Source organism: Equus caballus, chromosome 6 (genome assembly GCF_041296265.1).
Source record: "Equus caballus isolate H_3958 breed thoroughbred chromosome 6, TB-T2T, whole genome shotgun sequence".
In the NCBI taxonomy this organism is placed as follows: Eukaryota; Metazoa; Chordata; class Mammalia; order Perissodactyla; family Equidae; genus Equus; species Equus caballus.
The window spans coordinates 99,025,654-99,050,513 of NC_091689.1; the positions used below are offsets into that span (position 1 = coordinate 99,025,654).

The following is a 24,860-nucleotide window of genomic DNA, read 5'->3' on the forward strand; positions in this document are numbered from 1 at the left end:
AATATGTCCTACAGGGAAGCTGACTGTGGACTGAGGTCACTAAGGAAGACGTCACAAAGGAGCTGGAAACTGAATGTCGTTAGTCTGTGGTTAGAGAAACCATAGGGCCGTCCGCCCACGGCAGGAGCTCCCTGTTGACCTGAAGAGCTCCAGTATTCAGTTCAGTGCTCTCTTAGCCCTTAAACCTTGATATCCGAATGTTTTTTATCTTATCTAATAATGAAAACAAAATTTAATATGGTCGTAAATACACAGGTTAAGAAAGGATGATTTTGGCCTGGATTTGACCAATTAGATATGCTTAACTTATTGAGGGAGGTGCGTAGATACCGCAGTTTTTGAAAATCTCGATTTCTTCAGGCATATTAGGAAAGACTTTTTTCTCCAATAGGGAAACAGTTGATGGAATGTCGTCATTCTTGTGTCCAAGGCTGCTGAACAGACTTCAGCAAACCTTACCGAAGACGAATGACGGAGAGTTAAACCCTAATGTCTGGCCCTTGCATCCAGCATGAGTGTCTTATAGGAGAAGACGATAGTACCAGAAACCTGGAAATAAGCTGGCATCATCAGATCTTCAGATTGGGAGAAGGGAAAACTGGTCCTGTGAAGCCTGATGTCTGCCCTCACCACATCTCCAGAGCAAACTAATTCAGCAAGTGTGAGCGAGTGCCTCTGCGTCTCATGTGCTTTGTAAAGGTTGGAAGATGAAGCAGTAACTTCAGGAGCCAGCAGGAAGTTGCTGAGTGGTCTGAGATATCGTCTTTAAATCATAAGGATCATCATACTCAAGGTCATCCTGCTCTGATCACTTAAGCACTGCTGTAGCTTCCATGCTCCGGAGGAAAGAGCAGGTTACATTTAAATGAAATCAGCAAAGGGACAGAGGCCATGTCTTTCATTTTGCCTAAAGCATTTCTGAGTTTTGGTGTCTTTATCTACAAAATGTTGACCATAATAATCTCTGATGCATCTACTGATATAAAGTATGAGAAGGTGCTTTTAAAATGTTAGTGACAGGGGCTGACCTGGTAGCACAGTGGTTAAGTTCACACGTTCCGCTTCGGTGGCCTGGGGTTCGCCAGTTCGGATCCTGGGTGCAGACATGGCACTGCTTGGCAAGCCACACTGTGACAGGCATCCCACATATAAAGTGGAGGAAGATGGGCATGATATTAGCTCAGGGCCAGTCTTCCTCAGCAAAAAGAGGAGGATTGGCGGTGGATGTTAGTTCAGGGCTGATCTTCCTCAAAATAAATAAATAAAATATATTAGTGACGTGATAGAGAAGTCTTTTTTTTTTTAAAAGATTTTATTTTTTTTTCCTTTTTCTCCCCAAAGCCCCCAGTACATAGTTGTATATTCTTCGTTGTGGGTCCTTCTAGTTGTGGCATGTGGGACGCCACCTCAGCGTGGTTTGATGAGCAGTGCCATGTCCACCCAGGATTCGAACCAACGAAACACTGGGCCGCCTGCAGTGGAGCGCTCGAACTTAACCACTCGGCCACGGGGCCAGCTCAGATAGAGAAGTCTTAAAATAAACAAGAAGAAAAAGTGGAGTGGAGGGAGGATGAGGGAGAAAAGCATGAGGGTGAGCAGGAATTGCACGTGTGACATAAAAACAACTTTAGGGCAGAAAAAGACCTTGGGGAAGAACCCTATCATTTAAAAAAAGTGAAATGAGGCCCAGGGAAGAGAGGTGACCTGTGTTAAGTCTCACAGCAAATTAGTGGTGAGAAGAAAGAAAACTAAAAAGGGAAAGAAGAAAAAAATACCTAAGAGTTAGAAGTCAAAAGGGTTCTTGCTGGGGCTGGCCCAGTGGCGCAGCAGTTAAGTTCATGTGCTCCACTTCGGCGGCCTGGGGTTCGCAGGGTTGGATCCTGGGCATGGACCTACACGCCGCTCATCACGCCATGCTGAGGCATGCATCCCACATACAAAATAGAGGAAGATGGGCACAGATGTGAGCTCAGGACCAGTCTTCCTCAGCAAAAAGAGGAAGACTGGCAACAGAAAGGGTTCTGCAAGAACTGACGTGGGAGGTCTGGTAGCACTCACCAGGCCTCTCCTTAGTCTGAAAGTGCTCCTCTGCCTTTGGAACTGGGCTGAGGGGACCATGCTGGACCACGGCCCCCTGCGCAGGAGTCTTCCCAAGGGTCCCCATCAGAGAGCAGGGTCAGCACCCTCCGTGCTCGGTGCTCACCCTTATCCACCCGGCTCTCGCTCTCCAGGTCAAGGTCCAGGGGAGAAATCAGGGCCACACCTGCTTGCTTTGCTCTCATTCCTCCATTTTACGAAATGAAGCCACCAAAAAAAACCCTTGAGGTTACTTTACTTTAGAGATTCAAAGAAACATACATTCTCAAAATTATTTTAGTTTGTTGTTACAGCACCGAAACATCTACTTATTTGATTTATTTGAAGAGGAATGTGTCTGCTGTAACTTAATGATTTTTTTTCTTTTTATGGCAGTTAAGTCAGTACAACTAACAATGGTGGGACAATATGAGTCTTACATGTGGAGCTGTATCTTTAAGGATAAAAACTTTTTCATATCACATAAAAAGATATAAAAATTTTTCTTAAGTTGTATCTCATTTATAGAAATGAAGATGATGAAAGAGATATTCCCATGAAATAATTTTAGAAACAGGGAAAAAACAAACAACAAAACCTCTCAGCCACACGGTGTGTCGGTCTCTGGTGGACGAGGCTGCAGGCGTCCGTTAGTCCCCGTCCCCACGGGGAAGCTCCCTGTGCAGTGCTCACCGTTCGTGAACTCATCTGAAAGTCTTTTGTTCCCTATAGTTCATATATGTTTAATTTTAAAGTGACTGAAACCATCCCACATGGTAACGACATAAGAAGGGAGGATGCAGTGATTTCCTTAAATGGTCATTTTTGTCAACAAGATAGACCTTGCACTGCCCTGCGAGCAGCTCATAGTCCGTCGTGACTTCCTCAGCTCTCAGACAGACTCCCCTGACGACACAGGCCACTGGTCCCACAGTGAGTTCTGACTCACGGGCTCTGGAAGTCTTGCCCAGAAAAGGAAAGCAATTCGTGCGAAGAGCCGTGCCTCAGGAAATGTGACAGAAAGACATTACCCCTAATAATGATTTAAACTAATAAAATAAGTAAATAAAAAGTTTGCCGTTCTTCCTGTTTCCAAAGTCAGTGTCCCAGGAACCATCATGCAGCTTGAAAGCCATTTTAAGGCTACGTTCCAGAACTCAAACTATCGAAGACATGCTGAGCAGGACTGTCAGGGACATGCGGCTGAAAGGAACGGCCACCAGTCAGTCTGGTGGATGAGCTAAGCTGTCAGTGCTCGTCAGCCGAGCCTGAGTCTGTCAGTTCAACGAGCGACTCTGCTGTGCAGTCTCACGCAGTTCACTGACCTCAGTGTGGTGTAGAACCCTTCGGATAACTGGTCAGATGCGTGTGGGTGACATATAAGGAAGCCACGAGTACAGAGTGTTGCTTGTTGGGCTGCCTATGCTTCACCTCGAGCCCAGTGCTTGTCAGGTGGATTCTTCTTTCTCCTACACCAAAGCCCACCTCTAGCCACCACCACTGGCTGTGCCACACCATCGCCCCCCGTTAGAGACACCAGCGCCCTGGTTTGAACAGCTCCCGCTGCCTCCTGTGCTTCTCCTCTTACCCCCAAGGTCTGTTCTGCTCATTAAAGGGGGCCCAGCAGAAAGACCCTTTTAACACAAGTCTGATCACGTCACGCCCTGCTCCAGGTCCTTATCGTGGCCTCCAGAGCCCTGTGTGGTGGCCCTGCATGCTCTCCAGCCTCCCCTCCTGTCCTCTCCCTTCCACTCCAGCCTCCCCTCGTGCCCTCTCCACTCCTCTCCAGCCTCCTCTCCTGTCCTCTCCACTCCACTCCAGCCTCTCCTCGTGCCCTCTCCACTCCTCTCCAGCCTCCCCTCTCCTCTCCAGCCTCCCCTCCTGTCCTCTCCTCTCCAGCCTCCCCTCCTGTCCTCTCCTCCCCACTCCAGCCTCCCCTCCTGTCCTCTCCTCTCCATTGCAGCCATGCTGTGGCCTCCGTGCGTTTCTGGACCACTCCAGGGCCACTCCCACCTTGGGGTTTTTGTGCTGTTTCCTGCACGTGGATGCCTGGGTGGCTCAGGTGTGGCCTCTCACCGTCTTCTCTGTGGTGACGCTCGTCGCCTCACAGCCACTGTTGCCTATCCCCTTGCCAAGCTTCCGTATAAAAATGTTCTTAAAGGAGAGTTTTATATATATATGTGTATATAGAGTGTGAACATAATTGTATTGCATTTTTAGCAACAAAATGCATTCCTCGTGACAAGAGCTGTGCTCATTCTCTCCTCTCCCTTGAAACCCACAGACGCCTCGCCGGAAACGCCTTGACCTCTGTTCCCAAGGGAGCATTCGCCGGCCTTTACAGCCTCAAAGTTCTGTAAGTAAAGCAGCTATTATTTGCTGTATTTCTGATTTTAGCGTCAAGTGGATGCTAATTAGCTTGTAAAGGTTGGGACCCTCTGGGAAGCTGTTGGGAGCCGTGGGATGACTCGCCTCAGTTCAGTCCACCTAGTTGGTTCTGAAGAGCCATGTGTGAAAAGAATTCACCTCTCCTCTCCTAACTTTAGTACTAAATTTGTTCGCCTCTAAGTAACCACTTATCAACTCAAACTTCTAAAACAGCATTTCCCTTTCCTTGTGTGTTATGAAGTGGGGGAGAGTCTCTTGAATCATTTGATCACCAGGTGATGCTGACATGACGAGATCACAGCTTCAAGCCGTTTGCAAAGTCTGTTTGCTGATGATGCTGGGTAAGGATGAGCTGAAAATGCCAAGTTCGTGCCCACTGTGAGCAGACACGGAGAGGCCTCATGCACAGACTCACTGAGCAGCTGCTTCACTCAGAAATGTTAACTCATTGAGACATAAAAATAGGTTTTCTTATTGTTTTATGTCTATCTTCCCAGTTTGTTTATCAGAGAACGCATTATTGAATACCTCCTTCTTCTAGGACCCATGGCTTACTTTTCTTTCAGTTTTTTCTGTGTAGAAAAAAACAACGCATCTCAGTAGAGAAAATAGATAATGCAAGTTGAACATCACACCAGGAAAATATCATCGCAGAGAAAATAGCCTGATTTTATTTTTTTTCTTTGAGATAAATGTTATAAACTCTGGAAAGGCATTTGATATATTTCTGCTTAATGAAAACTGCATTTCATTGAGCTGAGAGATCCATAGGCTCTTTTAAAAAAAGTAGTTTTATTTAAATTTAATATTTTGTTCAAGGTCAAATTCAACGGCAGAACCACTGTTTGGCCTGCTTAGCTCCTTGGGTTTGGTCCCCTCACCCTTGAATTATTTTTGCTATTAGGAAGAAATTTTTTTTTCTTTTGAGGAAGATTAGCCCTGAGCTAACATGTGCTGCCAATCCTCCTCTTTTCGCTGAGGAAGACTGGCCCTTAGCTCACATCCGTGCCCATCTTCCTCTACTTTATATGTGGGACGCCTGCCACAGCATAGCTTGCCAAGCGGTGCCATGTCCGCACCTGGGATCCGAATCGGCAAACCCCAGGCCGCTGAAGCAGAATGTGAGCACTTAACCGCTGCACCACCGGGCCAGCCCCTGGAATCAATTATTCTAATTCACTTAACAAAAATGCACATTGGATATGCTGAGCTAGAGTGTGTGTGTGTGTGCACCACTCAAAGTGGCATTGAACAAATTATTGCTGGAAAGACCAGTGAGTGTGGTCCACATCCTTGAGGAGCTCATAATCTAGTAGGTTGTGGGGTCGAGATAGTGGGCCTGACACAGACAGACAGATCCCCTCTGAGTCCTTTGGAAAGTGTCTAGATGTGTGTGCGAGACCGTGGAACCACAGGCATTGGGAACCATTTGTTCAGTCTGATGGTTCAGATTCAGCTTCCCAGGAGTGATGTTTTTCCAGAGAAATGACCCAGGAGCCGAATCTCAAAGCACAGCCAGGACTCAGCCGCCCACAGGAGGTGGCACCTGGGAGGACAGCACACAGACAAGAGGCAGGAGTCGCCTGGATGGACGGCAGCTCTGAGCAGGCTGGTGCTCGAGGCTTCAGGAGAAGCAGGAGTGTCTGGAGAAGAGCCTGGAGGAGAGAAAGAGCCCTGGCCACAGGGGTCCCATGTGTCACGTCGAAACAGCGAGGACAGTGTTCTGTTCCAGGCGAGGGAGGGAAGTGAGGAGGGCCTGGCAGTTGAGGTCGCTCGCAGCCAGCGGGCAGAGGGTTAGAGGAGCCAGGCCTCCCTGAGCTGTCTTCGCTGTTCCCTTTCCTTCGCCGGCTTGGAGACCAACGCTCAGCGAGGACTTCTGTGGTCAAATGTCTTGAAAGCATTTCAGCATCAAAGCAGCAGTTCTCAGTCGCGATCGTCCACCCACCACAGAGTGTTCTGGAGCCTGTGGGGCCTTGGTTTGCTAGATGGTTGGCCTGGGGTGACCTGTCCTGCGATGTGCCGGCATGAAGACCTCCCGCATCTGCTGGCCGTGCCTCCACAGCAGGTGTCGCCAGCAGGACTGTCACACGTAGCAACACAAGAGGTTCTGCTACACCCGACAATCTGTGCAGGAAAAATTAAGTGCAATAAATATATTCCCTCAAGTCAGTGGATGATTAGCTCAGTCTGTGCACCCCGTCTATTCAGGCATGATTTCCAGCCACACATTTCGTTGAAAATGGTGCTCGTGCAGCAGCAGAGCTACATCAGCAACCAGGAAACAAATTCAAGGTGCACAACGCGGAGAAGTAACACTTCCTAAAGTGCTGTCATTAGATCAGCAGAGCTACCTCAGCAGCCAGGAAACAAATTCAAGGTGCACAACGCGGAGAAGTAACACTTCCTAAAGTGCTGTCATTAGATCAGCAGAGACGTGAAACACAGGCCTCTTGTTGAACTTCATTAAGCTCAGTTCGCGGTGCCCTCCGCTTGTGTTCAGTGCGTCGCGTGAGGGAGCGTTTGGGGGAGAGCCGGCCATGTTCCGAGAGCTGTGTCCTGGGGGCACTTGAGCAGCTGTGACTCCACCTCCCGCTGGAATATCTTAGACAAAAACAGAATTTTCTAATTAACTCATTGGAGACCTATAAGGATATAATCAAGATAACTTGCTCGTTTTGTCATTTGAAAGGAATTAAACAAAGTTCTTTATTTAGGGAGAGATAAGGACTTAAATTATGTAATTTTTAATTACTTTTTGGTGTTTTACTGGTAGAAGTAGTTGAAAACTTAAATTGCTGGGGTAGCTGGGGCAGCTTTAAAAGCCATCGTTGGTAAAGCTGATTTAAGTTCCATTTTCTGAAGCTACTGAGAGAGTTTGCAACTATTCAGTGGAGGAAAACCAGCTAAATGTCTCTCATCCTCTACTCCAATTTTCCAGTATTTTAGGAAGACCACATTTTAATAGTTTTGCTTTTTGACTAGCAAAACCAAGAAACGGTTCAGAGGAGGATGCCAGCATCGTGGCCGAGTGTGACCCTCTGAGTTATGGCCACTCAGAGACCCGGTGAGCAACCAGCCCTGCACAGCACCGCAGAGCACCTGAATGCCGTGCCCCACATGTCTGAAGGTGGTGGACTCGACCTCCGGGGGCAGAGGAACTAGGGGAGCAGCCCCCCTGACAGCAGCGATCTGAGACGCAGAGCCTCACACCGCACGCATGCCAGCGACCACAGGCTGCGGGGCAGATGGCACTCCTGGCTTGGCCCTGCCCCCCAGTGGTGCTGATGCACACGTCCTGAGGCTCCAGGACAGGGGTGGATCTGGCGACCTGCCCTCCCCCTCCCCCGGCAGTGGCACCGGTCTCTCCAGCAGTGAGGACGACATCCAGGCATGAGTCTCCCCAGCAGGGGCAGGTGCCCTGACCCAAGGTTTAAGAGTGGGCCACCAGTGTGTGCCAGTGCTGCCACCAGAGGCTCAGGCTGCCAGGTGGCACATGTCCGGGGCTTCAGGACACAGAGCAGTGCTGGTGACCCAGCCCCCTCCTCCCCAGGCAGTGTGCTGGTCTCTCCAGCAGTGAGGACAGCAACGAAAATGCAGATTCACCTGCAGGAGCTGGGTGCCCTGACCTGAAGTCTCAAAATGCACACCAGTGACTGGAGGCTGCTGGGCCAGCAACAATGCTTGTGGCTTACCCTTCCCCTCCCCCAGCAGTAGCAGGTGGCACCTGTGACCTGAGGCTTCAGGAACCACAGCAGAACCCCTGACCCAGCCCCCAGTGGCATCACCTCAGCACCAGCTCTACCAGCAGCAGGGCTGCATCTAAGAACCCAGGCCCCGACAGCAACAGTGACACTCATGAACCCAGCGCCGGCAGTGGTGCCATTAGCACCTCAGATAGCCCAGGAGCAGCTGTGCACGGGATGCACAGGGCAGCAGCACCTGAGCCCATGGAGAGCAAGTGGGTGGACACAAGACCCAGGCGATCCCAGAAGCAGCAGAGGTGCTTGCAGCCTGGTGACCCTGGGGTCAACACCTGAGACTGCAGCGACATGGAAACCAGCAAGGCACCAGCAGCCTTGGGGGCACAAGCAGCACATGGGGGCATGGGAGACACCTCTGGCAGAGGCAGTGGAGGGTGGAACATGCAGGCTCTCACATACAACCAGAAGCAGCTCAGAACCAAAGCTATACCCCAATAAGAAAAGGGGGTTACTGCCATAAATGCACCAGCAGAGGATCAACTCCTCAGACACCATGAGGAGCCCCAGCAAGACAACAGAACATAAGGACGACAGCTCTCCAGAAACCAGACCTGGAGTCACAGAGCACCACTGTCTAACTGAGAGAATTCAGAACAGCTGTCGTAAAGCAACTCAGTGAGTTACAAGAAAACACAGAAAGACAGTTCACTGAGCTCAGGAATAAGATTAATGAACAGAAGGAGCACTTCCCCAAAGAGACTGAAGCTCTAACAGAAATATGAAGAACACGATTAATGAGATTTTTAAAAAATATAGAAAGCATAAAAAAATGGAGCAGACCTTATGGAGGAGAGAATCAGTGAGCTCAAAGATAGACACCTAGAAATGCTTCAGGTAGAGGAGGAGGATAGAGAGCTAAGATTTTTTAAAAAATGAAAAAATTCTTCAAGAAATAGCCAACTCAATCAGGAAAAGTAACATAAGGCTTACAGGTCTCCCAGAGGGAGAAGACAGGGAGGAAGGGGCAGAGAGCTGTTCAAAGAAATAATAGCTGAGACTCTTCCAAACCTGGGGAAGGAGCTGGACTTACAAGTACACAGCAGAAGTCAACAGAGCCCCTAATTACGTCAGTGCGAAAAGACCCTCTCCAAGGCATGTAATATTCATTTCTGTGAAGTTAAAATTACACAGTGTGTTAATACTGCTTGGAAAAGTGTAAAATATAGAAATGTAAACTTTTAATATTCAAGTAAATTATGCAAAATGTGGAATTCATGCCAGAATTTTCCCAGTTCCCAGCTGGGAAGTGAAGTGTGTGGTCTCCCTAAAATGTGACTTTGTTCCTAAGGAACCGAGACTTTTTGAGACTCTTGATTTATGAAAAGTTAGTTGAATTCAAGTTTAACATAACGAAATTACTTGAGTAAAACTATTGGAATACAAGTGACAGAATTATATTCCTTAGAAAAGAGAATCTCAGCCATGGGGAGAAAAGTGTAAATCTTTTGATCTCCTGATATTTTCACATCTGTCTTGAATATTAGCGCATATTTGCGTATGTGAAAGTGTTATAAATGCCTTCATCTTTCACTCCTCCAGCACCTTCTCGGTCAGGGCATGTTATTTGGTCTCCACTGGACGGACTGGAAACCCCGGGCCAGGAGCGCAGGGGCTGTGCTTTGCCCCGACTCGGGGCTCGGGCCTTATGGCCAGCACGGCGTGGCCTCCAGTTCAGGTGGAAACGCTCATCTGGAACAGTGGGCACAGTGCAGGGCAGCTCTCCTGTGGTGCCTTGCCCCACGGCCCGGCGTCCCCTGGGAGCCTGTTGGAAATGCAAGTCCTCTGGCCCTACAGACCCCCTGAACCAGAGACTTTCGGGTGGAGCCTGGCGAACTGTTCACAGACCTCCCAGCAGGAGTCTCAAGTCAGAACCACTGGCATCGGTTTTTCTTTTTTGCCAACCCATCAATTACAGTGCTGTGTCCAGTGCAATCTCACTGTCATCAGTCTGAGAAGGGTTCACAGTTCACGCCAAAAGGGCCAGCCCATCCTGCCCGTTGACCACGCCGCATTGTTGTTCTGTGTGCTGTCACTCGCTGGACCGAGCATAAGCCCTGGCGTGGGTGTCATCACTGGTCTCTGAGCCGTGGAGAGGTGGGGTGATTCCCCACAGCCACACTGCTGGCACTCAGACTCCAGAACCCGTGCTCTCAGGCGTGCTGTCCTCTCCCTGCACGTGTGCCCTGGGCACCTGTGCCTTCGGCAGACACTCTCGAGAGGGTACTGCAGGGCACAGCCAGGTGCATCGGGTTGCAGTTAGACATCCTGGGGAGAATCCCGGGTGGCCACCGATGAAAGACACTCTCAACTGCGGACATGAGACACCAGGCAAACCATTTCTGAAATCCACATGTAAGTTTGTGACCTGATAAGTAGGAATGTTTCCTAAAAACATCTGCTTTCCTAGAATAGTCTTCTGCTGCGGCTTACGTGGACCGTGAGATACTGGGGGGAAATGGCTGCAAAGTTAGTGCGTTACAAACGTTTATGAATAAGGTAGAAAAATATAACGAATCTAATGGGAATGTTTCCCTCCAGCCAGGATCTATCTTTATTTCAGTGTTGTCAGTGTTTCCATCCTGCAGCCCCATGTTCTGGACTGTTCCAGACTGTTGAAGCAGAAGACCACAGCACAAACACCTCACAGGAAGAGTTTAGTTCACATCAAAATGTGGCCGCACGCAGGGTGGCGCCCGTCCAGCCTCCCCAGCTGCCCTCCTCCGCTTTGTCTGATCCATAGTCGCCAGGCGAGCCTTTAAAGCGTAAATAAGATCCCATCGTTCTCCACGTGAGCCTTCCACGAGAGTCCTCGTCACCCAGCACAGCCTCACGGGGGCCGCAGGGTCCTCTGAGAGGCGGCCCCGCTGCTCTCCCAGCCCCGCTCCCGCCACTCCTCAGTCGCCAGGGACCCTCGGCCGCTCCTCGGGGTCGTCAGGCTCCGGCCTCAGGGCCTCTGCAGCTGCTCTTCCCAGATGTTCAAGCGATTCGCCCCCTGACTCTATCCTGGTCTCTGCTCAGGTGTCACCTCCTCAGAGTCTTCCCTGACCACCTGTTACTGTCTGACCCAGACCCGTGTTTTGCTTTTCATTCGTAGTATGTCACCTGTCTCACATCATACACTCGTTAATTTTTAATTATCTGTCACTCCCCACAGGAGCTTCAGCTCCCAAGGGCCAAGGTGTCGTCTGAAGATCTGCTGATCCTGTCACCTGGGGCAGTGCCTGGCACTGCTGATCCTGTCACCTGGAGCAGTGCCTGGCACTGCTGATCCTGTCACCTGGAGCAGTGCCTGGCACTGCTGATCCTGTCACCTGGAGCACTGCTGTGGCCGGTTATTGTCAATTATCGTTAGTTTTCTTTAACATCTTTCTTTCTGTGCTTTAATGTGCAGTATGCTGCAGAACAATCACCTGAGACAGGTACCTGCAGAAGCTCTCCAGAATTTACGAAGCCTTCAGTCCCTGTAAGTAGGTTGAAGTTGAGAACGCGCTCAGGGCCGGCTGGGAGGGGCACTGAAATGTCCAGCTGGCTGTGTGGTGAACTCCCCAGTTGGAGGCGGACCTGGAGAGACTGACGAGAGCTTCCACTGCAGCGGCAGGTCTTCACGTCCGTACTGCACGGCACGTGTAGGGGGGACGGTGATGGAGTTCGGGGGTTCGGGGCCGAGACTTAACCATGGCGTCTGCCATTAAAATGCCCCTGCTGTGTGCTGGTGTCTCAGGATGAACATCGGCCTCCGGGAGCTGGTCCTGTAATATTTTAGTTCCTGAATTCAAATCAGGAATAATACTTTCTCCTTTTAGGTAGAAAAATGGGCGTCACAGTCTAGACATCTTCCATTTACTCTGTTTTTGATTATCTGAGCTGCCTTGTGATGAACTTTGTGAGTCAAACAAAGACTTAATTTTTCAGGTTCTGTATGTACGTTGGGGTCCTCAGGTCAGTAGGCTGAGGCCCACAGTGGATTCTAAAGCCTGCTGCGCAGGTGTGTGAACCAAGGGCCTCCCCATTGCCACACATGGCCACACAGATGCACACACGGCCACACAGACAACCGCACAGATGCTCACACAGCCACACAGACATACAGAGTGGTCTGAATCCAAAACCTTTCCACCAGGAGTTTCCACCCTCCACTGATTTGTAACCTCCGAATAAATAAAAATTAGTTGTTCCTCTCAAAAAGCATCTTCACCCCCCTGGCCATTTGGAGCTGGGCTGTGAGCAGCTTGGTCGTCTGGCCTGACTGCGCCTCCAGCCCTGGCCAGTGCCTCTTCCTCTCATCAGCGTGCGAGTGTTACTGTGTGCAGCATTTCCAGTGCACACATGTGTGAGCTGTGCTCTCGTCTCACTCATACTTGAGCTCCTCATCTGCCAAACAAAACGTTGGTCTCCAGTCTAGAGTGCTGAGGGAGGTCAATGCATGCAAAAGGTATTGCAGACTCTGGTTGAAAACCACCCAGAACCCGTTGGTCAAGGACCTCAGTCATCTGCTGCCGCCTGTCCCTGAGGTGACACGAGGGCAGGAGCACGTGAGATTTGGAGACGGGACTTCTTCCTTTGATCTTTTTCTTCTTTTTATGAAGGCAGATCTGTGCTTGAGGCCATTTCAAGCTTTGTACTCCAGTCAAACAAAGTGATTTCCTAGTTTTCACCGGGGGTGGCGGGCGAGTCTAGGCATTGTCGGGAGCCCCTGCTGCCGTAGGAGAAGCAGGATCCCTCCGGTGGGGGGTCTGCGTCAGGGCACAGGGTCTGCTGACTAAACTGAAAGCAAGACCATAGCAGGGGAGGAACTTCAGGCAGCTGTGAGGCGGCAGAAGATGGGAGGATAGGGGTTTGAAGCCAAAAGCCACTATCGGCTGAAACAGGATCACAGCAGACCCGCGGCAGTGAGCTCTTTGAGAGAAGCCGGGATCTTTGTTCACTGCACCCGCGGTGCCTCTGAGGAGGGTCCTCAGATCCAGCTTCTCACCATCTGGATGTTGCTGCTTGTGCTCCTGGTGTCTCTCGCGTTTGGTGTCTGGTTCGCAGACAGCTGTGTTTGAAACCGGTGAGAATGTGCTGCCTGTGAAAGCCGGGGGTCACCTGCTGGTGGACCCTTCTCACGGCCCAACTGAGGCATCCCACAGACAGGCTGCCCCACAGGCTGCTACAGGGCGTTCGCAGGTCCCTCAGACCCAGGGCGTGAGTGTCGGCACTGGGCACTTGCCACTTTTCTCACTTACATTTTTTTGTGTGCTGCTTTGAGACAAGAATTAAGATGTGAAGAAAGCATCATGAACATAGACGTCACGACCAGCACAGACACTGTTGTACCAAGGAAAGTGCCTCCTGCCCAGATTGGAGGCTGGGCCACAGCGGCCCCTTTCAGGGTTTATTAATGTTGTCCCAGATTCGAAGTGTTGAATAGTGCTCTGCCTGCGTCCTTTAAGCAGTTCCAAACCAAAAACGCTAGTTTCAGGTTTGACGGTCATGACAGACGTGCATTCCTTGTCCATCCTTCGTTCATTCCCACGCCACCCTCAACCTAATGCCACTTCCGTGTAAGGACGAGGAGTGATGAGCAGAGCCTGCGGGGCCTCCATTCAGTTCCCCGGTTCTTCTTAGACAGGGCAGCCCAAGACCTCCCTGCAGCCCTTTTTCTAACAGTTCCTCTTCTCTCTGTCTCTTGAATTCACTCTGTTTTTTCCACATGATTATTTTCCTTGTGTCTACATTTGCTCTCTGAGAAGCACCTGCACCCCACGGGGCTGTGAGGGCATCACCCCCACATGCCTGGCCTCGTAACTTCAAAGGGGGTTCCTCAGCCTCGCTGCACAAAGAAGCACTGAGAACCCCAAGGCTGGGCTGCACCAGGCCAGTTAAGATCAGATCTCTGAAGGCAGGACCCGACCACTGCTGTTTTTTAACTGGTTTAATTGCACATTAAGTGCTTCTTAAAGTGAAGATTGGGGAACTCGCGTCCTGCAGCGTTCCTCCAGACGGTCTGCAAGTATTCTCCCGAACTCTTTTCAAACCTGACATGATAGCACAATCCGTACTTTGCACCCCAGTATGAACTAATAATGTACCTAGACTATGGTGTAGTCAGGGATTGCCTTGTTTGAGTTTAGCTAAAACAGTTCATATCTGCCTAATAATTCTACTGGCAATCTGGGGCACATACAGCTAGGAGGCAATATGCTGCATAACCCTGCTGTTCAACTGTGGTCCATGGACCACAGCATCCGCACCTCCTGCGAGATGCAAACCTTGGGCCTCACCTCTGTCTTACCTGGTCAGATGCTTCATTTCAACAAAACCCTCAGGTGATTTGTATGCACAATGCATTTGAGAAATTAAAATTTTTAGTGTTCTGTGACACTAACAAAGTGGTCTACAACCCGAAAATGGTTGAGAACTCCTAAAGTAGATCGCTGGTGTACTTTGCTCCGCCATGTGACCTGGCTTCACTGAGTAAGGTTTAAGAAACTTGATATGTTGAAATTGGTGACATTGCTATGAGGAAGAAACAAACGCACTCATGTTTCAAGGGATGTAATTTTCTGTTTATTCCATATAAACGAAAGATAGTTTGCCTTGTTCATAATGAAAACACACAGTACATTTGTGTTCTTTTAACTCTCTCCTGATGCTTATAAATTGCTTGGCTGAAGGATAAGAGGGCAAAGCCATGTCCAGAGCCCAGGAGCCCAGAGCCCGCCTCTGTGCAGTAGAACATTTGGCTTCCAACGACTGCCCAGACACCAATTGAATTTTTGTAATGTAATCAAAGATAACTTAATTTCCTTTCTGTTTTTTGGAAGGGAATAGGAAATGTAATCAGAATTCACAGTGAGTTGTATTTCACCAAGAAACTTCCGGCATTATGGTCATTTGATGACTAGGGTCAGATTACAGGGGTTTGATGGAAACTCAAAACTTAACCTTCCCATACCCTCACACCTTAATCTGAATAGTTAAGAAATCCATCTATGAAATACTCACCCCTCGTTTGTTGATAGTCATTAAGGATGCTCAGGCATCTCGCTGTTATTAGCGAAGTTCAAGATGATCAAAGACAATGACACATTCATGTTTGTCCAATCAACCAGAGCAGTGTTTAATCCGTGCTGGTTTTCATTCCACATCTGCACTAGCGAAGCTAATTGTGGAATATGCACAATCATAAAAATAATGGGTTGGTAAATAGAAAATGAAAGGGAATTAGACATATCTTCTGTGTTATCTCTAGTCTCAGTTAGCTAATGTTCATCTTCAAAGTACAAGACTTATTTTAAAACCCAAGAAGAATGTATAACTCCTGCCTGAAACATGATCTGCCCGTGCATCTTATTGTGATATCAGCTTCAGGGCCACAGACCCCACCCCAGATCCTGTGAAATGTCAGCAACTTCACCCAGACTCTTCCTAGTTTGGTTTTGCTGATAACAGTCCAAAAAGAGAGCAAGCTAGAGAAACAGGTGAGGAGGAGGGGGTGGGGCTCACAGGGCTGAGCAGGAAGAAGCAAGCCTAGACCCAGCAGCCTGTTGGGTTTCAGGTCCAGGATGTAGAATGGGAAGGAAGGAAGAGAAGACAAGGAGCTGTGAGCAGACAAGAGGAAAGCAGAGTGAGGTAGCCGAGAGGATAAGATTAAAGGATCAAAGGAGTTTAAAAAAAAAATGCTTTTAGTATTAATGACATTATTCCTTCCACTAAAGTAGTCTCCAAAAAGAGAAATTACAAGCCTACACAATAAAAATATACTGTGGTTTTGGTTTGTTTTGCTTTTTCACAAGAGCACCAGCATATTAGGTATGTGTTGGGATGAAGATGGACTCAGAAGTTCTGGAGGCCGAGCATTGGTCTGTTGCATTGTTAGAGTTCATTTCATGGAACCTTGGCAGACCAGCATCCAGTGGGTTGTTATGAGGAAGAGAAGTTTGCCTTGTCCACCTCCTCATTTAAACATTAGGAGAAAATTATTTTCAGAGACAAAGCCCTTTCTGCACAATGTTTACAAGAAAAGGGAGCTCAAATTGGAGCATGGTCCTCAGAATTGTATATGAAAAAAGTGAATACTTTATGCAAGGCTCCATGCATGGAAGATCAAGTTCTCTGCCAGTGCTATACAAATCACATACGTGACAGTCAAATCAGAATGACAGACGTCTAAACAGGAACCTGGAGGTTGTCAAATGGGAAGTAAAATGAACTTTTTTTAGCCTTGTGATGTGAAATGGAAGTTAACTTTGGAAAGTAGGTTGTATTCCTTGGAGAAGCTAAAGGGGTGACAGCTACTAGAAGACACGCTGTGAATGGGGCAGAACGTTTCCCCTTCTTAGGACAGATGGGGTCTGTGATGAACTGTGAGAAGGCACATAAAGAGGAGAGTGTCGGGGCCTGCCCCATGGCTGAGCGGTTAAGTTCGCGCACTCTGCGGCCCAGGGTTTCACCAATTCGGATCCTGGGTGTGGACATGGCACCGCTCATCAGGCCATGCTGAGGTGGCGTTCCACGTGCCACAACTAGAAGGACCCACAACTAAAAACACACAATTATGTACCTGGGGGCTTTGGGGAGAAAAAGGAAAAATAAAATCTTAAAAAAAAACAGCGTGAGGACGTTGCAAGGACTGATTGACACTCGTGGGTATGAAAGCAGCAGCCACGGATATTTAAATGCACTTGCACCTCCATCGTCCCACTTCTCCTGGCAGTGACCCTCCAAGGTGGCAGCTGAGGTGACCCCTCCCTCGCGATGAAGCAGCAAAAAGCTCAGAGGTTATCTGACCTTCTCAAGGTTGTATCGCTTGTAATGGAATAAAGCTAAAGGTGAGTCTGGGATAAGAACTCTGGTTTTTCTGGCTCCAAAATCTGCACATTTTACCACCAGGAGCTAGGAAAGGGACTTGACTGGGACAGAAAAATGAGAGAAAAGTTTGGCCAGCTAAGGTAGATGGAGAGCTTGGAATATCAGGATGGGAAGTTTGGGTTTGAAGGGAATGGTAATGTGGAAGCAGGATGGATTCCTAACAAAGAGCACGACTTTAGAGAGATTATCCAGCAGCAGCAGACAGGATTAATTGAAGAGATAAGAGATCAAAAGCAAAAGGATCAGCTCAGAGCTGTGGCAGCAAGGCAGGTGTGAAAGGATAAGAGACTTAAGCAGACGGGAAATGGATAGTCTGGGAGATGGAGATAAATGGAGAGAATCTGGTCAATGACTGGCTGAAAGGCCATGCAGATTCGGAGATGACGCCCAGATTCCAAACCCTGGTGGGACCTGGGAGACTCACGGTGCCTCTGACAAAAAGACGGTCTTTGTTTTGGAGAAAAATGAACCTTAACAAGTTGATGCTCATGTTGCTTTGGCTGTAGATCACCTCCCTGTTAGAAAGGTGACAGCAGTGACCACCTCTGAGAAACCAAGCAACTTGACGTAAATTGACCTAACATTTCTCGCTGGAGTCTTGTGCTCCCCCTGATGCCAGAGAGACAGAGATTCAGTTCCGTTCGGCACTTAATTTGGCTGCTAGTCAAGCCAGCTGACTAGTTTCTAAATTACCGCATTCACTGAACCTGCAGACATTCTCTCTCACCAAGCTGGAAAAATGGAAAATGTTTTCCTTTTTCAGGGGTAAGTCTAAAGCAATCATTTTTCTTCCCTGTTAACATTAAGTTTACCAATAGATAAGGTGGAGAATAGACAAAAGCACAAATTCCCATATAAGCAATCATTGTGTTTATGTGAATTCGTATGCTTAATATCTTCCTAGGATATGGATGGGAAATCTCGTTAAAAGGTGGAATCTCACATTGTGGTCGCTCCATAAATATTAAAAAGCCATACTAACAACAAAAGTGACTCATATTATTATGAAGAACTCATATGTCAATATGCATTCAACCTGTAAGAGTTCATATGGATAAAATTCTATCCCGACAATATTATTATAATGATCTCCTAGCAAATTCAACTCCAGTGATCCACTGACTCCAGTGCAATGGCGTTTCCAAGCGGTAAGATTTCACCACGACAGGGACTTTAGGCACCTCGTCGAACTGTATCATATACAAGCTTGGGACTACATCACTTTCATTTCATAGCAAAAGTAAGATAATAATTGAAAATGCTTTCATTTCTTAAAATTTTATAAATGAACAAAATCACTGAGGTCCTTTGCCTATTCACGTATGGTTCAAGATGGTTTCAGAAAGTGTGCAAATGTATGTACAAGACAGTTGGTCATTTCCTTAAAAATTATGAAGAAAAATGCTCATCCAAGTTAAGAGCAATGTCTGTCATGAAGAGGCTTCGTGCCTGCACAGGGACGGCATCCTCGTGGGCTGGAGGAGCCTCTGCTCACCTGTGGCTCTCCTCCTCGGGCCATGCATTTATCAGCTGGCCTTACTACAGTCTCCTCAGATGGGGACTAGGCAGGATCTGTGGCTGACCTTTGGACTAACGCCCTCTTCCTTGTAGCTAATGGCTCATTGAAGACATTCTCAAACTGAGACGTGAGATCGTGTGATGTGTTGGCAAAGCATCATATACAAGATGCATAGAAGCAGAGGGCCATTTTCTGCAACAACAATAGCAAGAATGATCTCAAAGATTCTCCAATCCCTTCAATAATGCCATTTATAAATCAAAAGTTCCTTTCAGGAGTGTGGAGCAGATTGGCAAATGTTTCTTTTAAAAAATAAAATTCATGCAATTAATCTTTTATAGATGAAAACATTATAGAAAAAACCTTAGACAGAAGGTAAGCAAATGAGCTCTTTTTTTGCCCAACATAAAAGATTGATTTGGGGCTGTCACCCTTCGGCTGCTGCTCACCACACAGGGTCCTTGGCATTACAGAACTGCCCTCCCGTGAGCAGGTAGTTCTGCTTTATTCTCAGTTTGCACAACACTGGGCAGCCTTCATTCCCGCTGGTCTGTGGTCTCCATCCTCCCAGTTGCCCAGGATGGAACGTTAGGTCCCCACAGCGTCCCTGCCACCCCCTCTGGCCACATCTGGCCAGTCACTACGTTCTGTCAGCCTCACTTATGCAACGTCCCTGAGGTCAGGCCTTCCTCTCCACTTCCATACTTCTTCAGGCACTCATTTCTTCTTGCCCTGCCAACTACAGCTGCCGTGGTCACTCACTTCCCATGAGTCCCTCTCGCACGCTGCTATCAGAGTGCCCTTTCGATAACATGTCTGCTATTAGGGGGTCCAGCCAGGAGGCTGGTGCTGTCGTGTTTAAGATCCAGCCCAGGTCCGTGTCCTGGTCAGGGAACCACACCACCAGTCTGTTGGTTGTCATCCTCTGGCAACTGCATGTGGCTGTAATACTGAGAGCCGTGCTGCCAGGATTTCAAACACCAGCAGGGTCACCCATGGAGGATGAGTGTCAGTGGAGCTTCCAGACTAGACAGACTAGGAAGAAGAACCTGGCCACCCACTTCCAAAAAAACTGGCTGTGAAAACCCTGTGAATATCAGCAGAGCATCGTCTGATGCAGCGCTGGAAGGGGAGACGATGGCGCCGACAGACCGGGCAGGGTTGCCTTTGCTGTCCACAGGGTCACCAGGAGTCAGGATCCACTCCACAGCACTAACAACAAAAAGTCAGGAGGCAGTAGGACAACCCTGCCCCAGAGAAACACTTTTATGCAGATCTTGAAGATTGCTTGGGAGAGGGTGGACATTTCCCATAGTGAGGTAACCCAGAAACCTCCTGGGGGCCCCGTTCTCCAGTCTCCAAATGCTCACCTTGGATGCTCAGAGTCAGCGCAGCCTGTCAGTGAACTAGATGGCCTGACCGGGTCCTGGGAGTGAGGAGAGACGGTCCCCTTGCCAAGCAGGCCGTGCAGCGGGGTCCCTCTGGCAGTTGTGGAATCCTCCAGCCTCACGTCCTCCTTCCAGAGAAGGAGTTGCGTCAACACACACCCAAAAGTCATGACAAACCACTTCTCGTCGGGTGTCGTCCTCCAGCTGACATTGCAGAGACTCACTCAGTGCACATTACGTTCCTGTGCCAGACGACACCGTACTTCCCCTCAGCCTGCTGGCCTTGTGGACCTTTGCTGGCCCCGCATGGAAGATGTGTGACGGAAGCCATCCTGCAAAAGTAACAGAAACACGAAGCGTAGCCACTGAACATGCGCGCTAAGGATGGACATTCAGGAGAAGGTCAGTGGCCCTGCCAGCCCAAGTGACAGAAAAAGACCATCTCCTCTTGAGAGATCCAAAACTACAAAGGTGAAGCATCCTCAGAAAAAACAAAAGAAACTTTCAGGGCAGGGCATGGGAGCGGGGCGAATGATACCACCCCCTGAATATGAAGATTTTCCTCAGACAATGAAGCCTGTCGTTTGTAGAATGCTTTACTGCTTACAGCACACTCCCCACATTCGCCTTCTCTTTTAATGCCCACAGCATCCTGTGACCTGTTGAGATTCTGCTCCACACACAGGAAAATTGACCCTCCCAGAAAGTAATCAATCTGCCCCCAAATCTCAGAATTAGTAACTGACTGGGTCTCGACTTAACTTGCGTCTGAATTCTCCTGATTCACCATATGCCCACTATGTAGGTGATTGTACGTGACACGAGAAGTGGGGTGAAAGTTTATTTTCTCTTTCATTTTGCTCTAAGTTATTAGTAACATTAGGAAGACGAAATGGGTGCCATTTCCCATATAGTGACTACTTTTCAGAATGTATTTCGAGATTGTGATTAAGAGGTTTTATTTGTCTGAAGGCAGGTGGGGCTGCTGCCGTTGTTCGTGTTTTGTTTTGGGGCATCTGACTGCATGCAGGTTTGTGCTGCGCTGTCACATTCTCGGTGGACACTTACATGCCAAGATTGTTGCTAGGAACTTCCTCTGGAATGTGGTGTCGATGACACGTCATCGCTTCTGCGCCTGAAGAATGAAGATGTCATACTCAGTAAGGCACCAGGAACAAAACTGTTTGCCCTTTGTGATGTTGAGATTCACACACATAGCGATGACACTGAAGACTGACAGATAGGGGCAACTTCTATTAAGTGCAGTTGCAGACACCTCGGTTATTTCCACGAGGGATGAAAGAAGTCGTCTGCATTTCTCAGGACTGAAATTCACTAACAACCCAGGACTCATTTTACCAACTTTTGACTAAGGCAAAATTGGAGTTTACTTCTTTTTCTCTGAATGGTTTCGATGGTCAAAAGACAAGACAAACTGTTAACCAGCTTCAAGTAATAATAATTTAAAATCATGAAGGTGCTTTATAGTTTACGAAGCCCCATTGTATTATTTCCTTTAATCACAGAGCGACCCTATAAGACAGGTGTTACCCTCGTGAAAGCAGAGGTCACACAGCACCAGTGCTGACTTGAACCCGAGATTTCTCGTCCCCGTCTCTGCACTAATTCACACATTCTGAGCTCCTGCACACACCCTTTGTGACTTGCATGAGATACAAGTGATAACAAGAAACACTTAAAAAGGGCAGCTGTGTAGTGTAGATATTTTTGCTGTTCCTTGTATTATGGAACCATATTTTTATGTGTTTTTGTGTACTGTGTAGTGATGTTTTTCTTACACTCCACTGTGTAAATATTGCATTTTCCGAGCATGAATAGAAAGTGTCCAGCTGTCCAAAAAGACCAGGTTGACATGATATGACTCTGTTTACTCACTGAATAGGTGCAATTCGTGCTCTGCCAGCTGCTTTGTCCACAGTCTTAACCTTGTTCTGAGAACCACCTGTATGAGTGCTGGGGGATTAATTCCAAACTCCGGTTTAGCCTTGGGACCTTCTGTCAAGATTAGGTCAGATCCCGCCTCAGCGTGAACAATACACCATGCTAAAATTAGGTTTGGCCCATTGAGGCCAGGTGGACGTGGACTTCGAAACTGCATTTAGAAGGAGTCTCATTTATTGGGAGCTTCTTATCTGAAGAAACTGCCGAGGAAGTGAAACATTTTAGTGCTGCACACAGGATACCCACATGTGGGGTCTGCGAGTATTAGCATTTGGAGCGTTAGGACTGTGAAAAGTTACTCGTCTTACTCATTTCATCTCAGACAGCAAATTGCTCTAAGATTACAGTACAACTTTTTTTCTGGGGGGAAAAGCAGTGATTCATAAAAGACTTGTATCCAGAGATGAATAAACAATGAAAACCGAGACTAGAGTCGCTTCAAGACTCAGCAGAAACTTTCGTCGCTGAAACATGGAGGCGGAGCCCGCGACTCGTGCGGACGCGCCCCCTCTGCGTGCACGTGGCAGTCGCCCGGCCGTGCGCCTGGCCGTTCTCAGGAGCCCTGGGCCCCTTGTGGTCTCCATGCGTCATCAGACAGCACCAGCTGAGATGCGGAGGTTGCGTCAGGTCTCCATTCTTCAGTCGGTGCATCGTCAAGGAGAGCGCACAGGTGCGCTTTACCTCTCGTCAGACAAGCCGTCGCCCCTCCTCCCCAAGGAGACGCGCCTTACTGGAGCGTTGCTGCTGGAGCAGAGGAGACGAGCGGGCTGGATTTCCTACACACTTCCAGCTCCACTTGCTGGCAGAACCTTGAGACGTTTGGAAGCTGTGTTTCTGCGGCTCACGGAGATGGTTGTTCTGGAAGTTTAATTGTGAGTGGACTGTGACGCGGAACTCCTGATACTGGTCATCTCAGTTCTTACCGAAACTTGGCCCGGGGCCTGGAGGGCATCACTGTGCTATCCGGTCAGTAGAAGCAGGAACCGAGGGACGGACGAGGGAGTGACATCTGTGACCAGACGTGAGGGAGCCGCTCTCCACAGAGATTAGCTCTCCGTTGCTGAATTGTTTCAGTTTGGTTTGCAGAGGATTATTTCATGATCCTGGTGTGGTTCCTGCATCTGTTGAGTCTTAAATGCTTCCTAAAACATTTTTCAAAATCCGCTCGTGATTTCCTAACCCTCCTAATACATGGAGAGCTTAAAATGCACTCTTTTTTCTTTCTTTAAATCCTGGCTTTGAAAATGCAGACAAGTGTGTGAGCCTTCAGAACAGATTGGAAGAATGCGTGAGGGCGGTGGTGGTCCTGCCGTTCATGCGCCTCGTAGAAAAGTTCAGTCTGCTGCTCTCAGTTGGTCATTCCGGCCTCTGTGGGTGTGCGGTTGGTGTGAAGTAGAAGCGTGGCACCCCTTGTGCTGGCTCTGAGGCTGCAGCGGCTCGTTGACCAGATCTGTGTTTAGATGTATTTCCCCATTTACAAAATGGTGTGAGGAAAACGGAAGCCAAAGCTGGGAAAGCTGTCAATTTTATTATTTGTTTAAAATGTCAGGAAAAACACCTGCCCAATGCAAATGGTTAGGATGACAAGAAAGCAGGAGTCTCCAGGCCTCTCAGCACAGCACATAGAAAGGGAGGGGCCGCCCCCTCCCTGAGGCCATCTTCCCGCTTTGAAAAGTACTCAGTCCCATTCAAACACTGAAATAACCTCCTCCCGGGGCTTAAGGAGCAAACCGGGGGATCCGCACGTGCGGCGTGTTCAGAGTTCAGAGCAGTCGGGGAAGCAAGGCGCGTGTGGCTTGGGATGCAGGGGTGTGGGGAGAGGGTGTCTTTCTCCGGGTCGGGTCGGAAGGGAGGCCGGCAGATCCCGCGCTGAGGCCCGGCCTGGGGCGGCACCTGCGCGTCCGGGAGGGAGCCCCACGCGGACCGGCCGCACCCCAGCAGACAGGCCAGGGAGGAGGCCGCCCCCTCCTGCTTCCCGGGGTCGCGCGGGCCCCCGTGGGGCCGCCTCGCCCACTGTCGCCTCCTCCGCAGGCGGCTGGACGCCAACCGCATCGGCCGCGTGCCCCCCGGCTGCTTCGGCGGCCTGCGCGCCCTGCGGCACCTGTGGCTGGACGACAACGCGCTGACCGAGGTGCCCGTCCGCGCCTTCCGGAGCCTCCCGGCGCTGCAGGCCTTGACCCTGGCCCTGAACAGCATCCGCCACGTCCCGGACGGCGCCTTCGCGGAGCTCTCCAGCCTGGTGGTTCTGTAAGTCCTCGGCTTTGCTCTTAGCTTCTAAACTCGCTGCAGGCTTGGCCTTAAAGTTGCGGCCCTTCAGACCTTGATAGGGACCTTTTAAGGGAAGAAAACCCCCAAATCCCTCCCCAAAATGACTCATAAATGTTCCAGTTGTGTACAAGAAGGAACATTTTTGGAGCCCCGCGGAGTCCGGGTGGCCTGCGGCTCCGCCTCGGGGAGCGTGCGCAGTCAGCCAGTGGCCGGGGCGGCGGAACTCCGGTTCCCGATAATACCTTATAGCTGAAATATGCCCTTGTCATCGGAACAGGAGCTCTGGGACCCCTGGGACCGCCGCCACGGAAGGGGCGCGAGCACGACCCTTTGGCCGCGAGCTGTGCGTTTGTGTGGCTTTTCCCCAGAGGTCTAGATTCCACTATTTTACGTAAACCAAAATGATTCTCAAGCGATAGTTTGGAAGGTCATCAGTCTTCTTTAAGAGTCAGGGACGTGCCCCGCGTGTACAGTGCAGGTCGGAGCACAGCTGCCGCCTGAGGGCCATGCGCCGCGCGGTCGCTGTCCTGGCCTCGAGGTCTCTGGCACGTGGTCTGCTCTCCTTTGAGGGCTGTCCGGCGTCTTCCCTCTTATTAGGTCCCCTCAATCCCCTTCCCCCAGTGTTACATGTAGAAGATCCTCAGT

General features: G+C 49.2%; 1 protein-coding gene across 3 annotated transcripts in view; it reads left to right on the forward strand.

The window, feature by feature from the left end:
• LGR5 (leucine rich repeat containing G protein-coupled receptor 5) overlaps positions 1–24,860 on the forward strand; it is a 114,578-nt gene that overhangs the window by 62,714 nt on the left and 27,004 nt on the right. For all 3 annotated transcript variants that reach the window (XM_001495430.6, XM_070271970.1, XM_023644013.2), the window contains exons 3-5: positions 4,361–4,432; positions 11,617–11,688; positions 23,979–24,194. In XM_001495430.6, the coding sequence (XP_001495480.4) occupies positions 4,361–4,432; positions 11,617–11,688; positions 23,979–24,194 (360 nt within the window). The remainder of the gene's footprint in view (positions 1–4,360; positions 4,433–11,616; positions 11,689–23,978; positions 24,195–24,860) is intronic.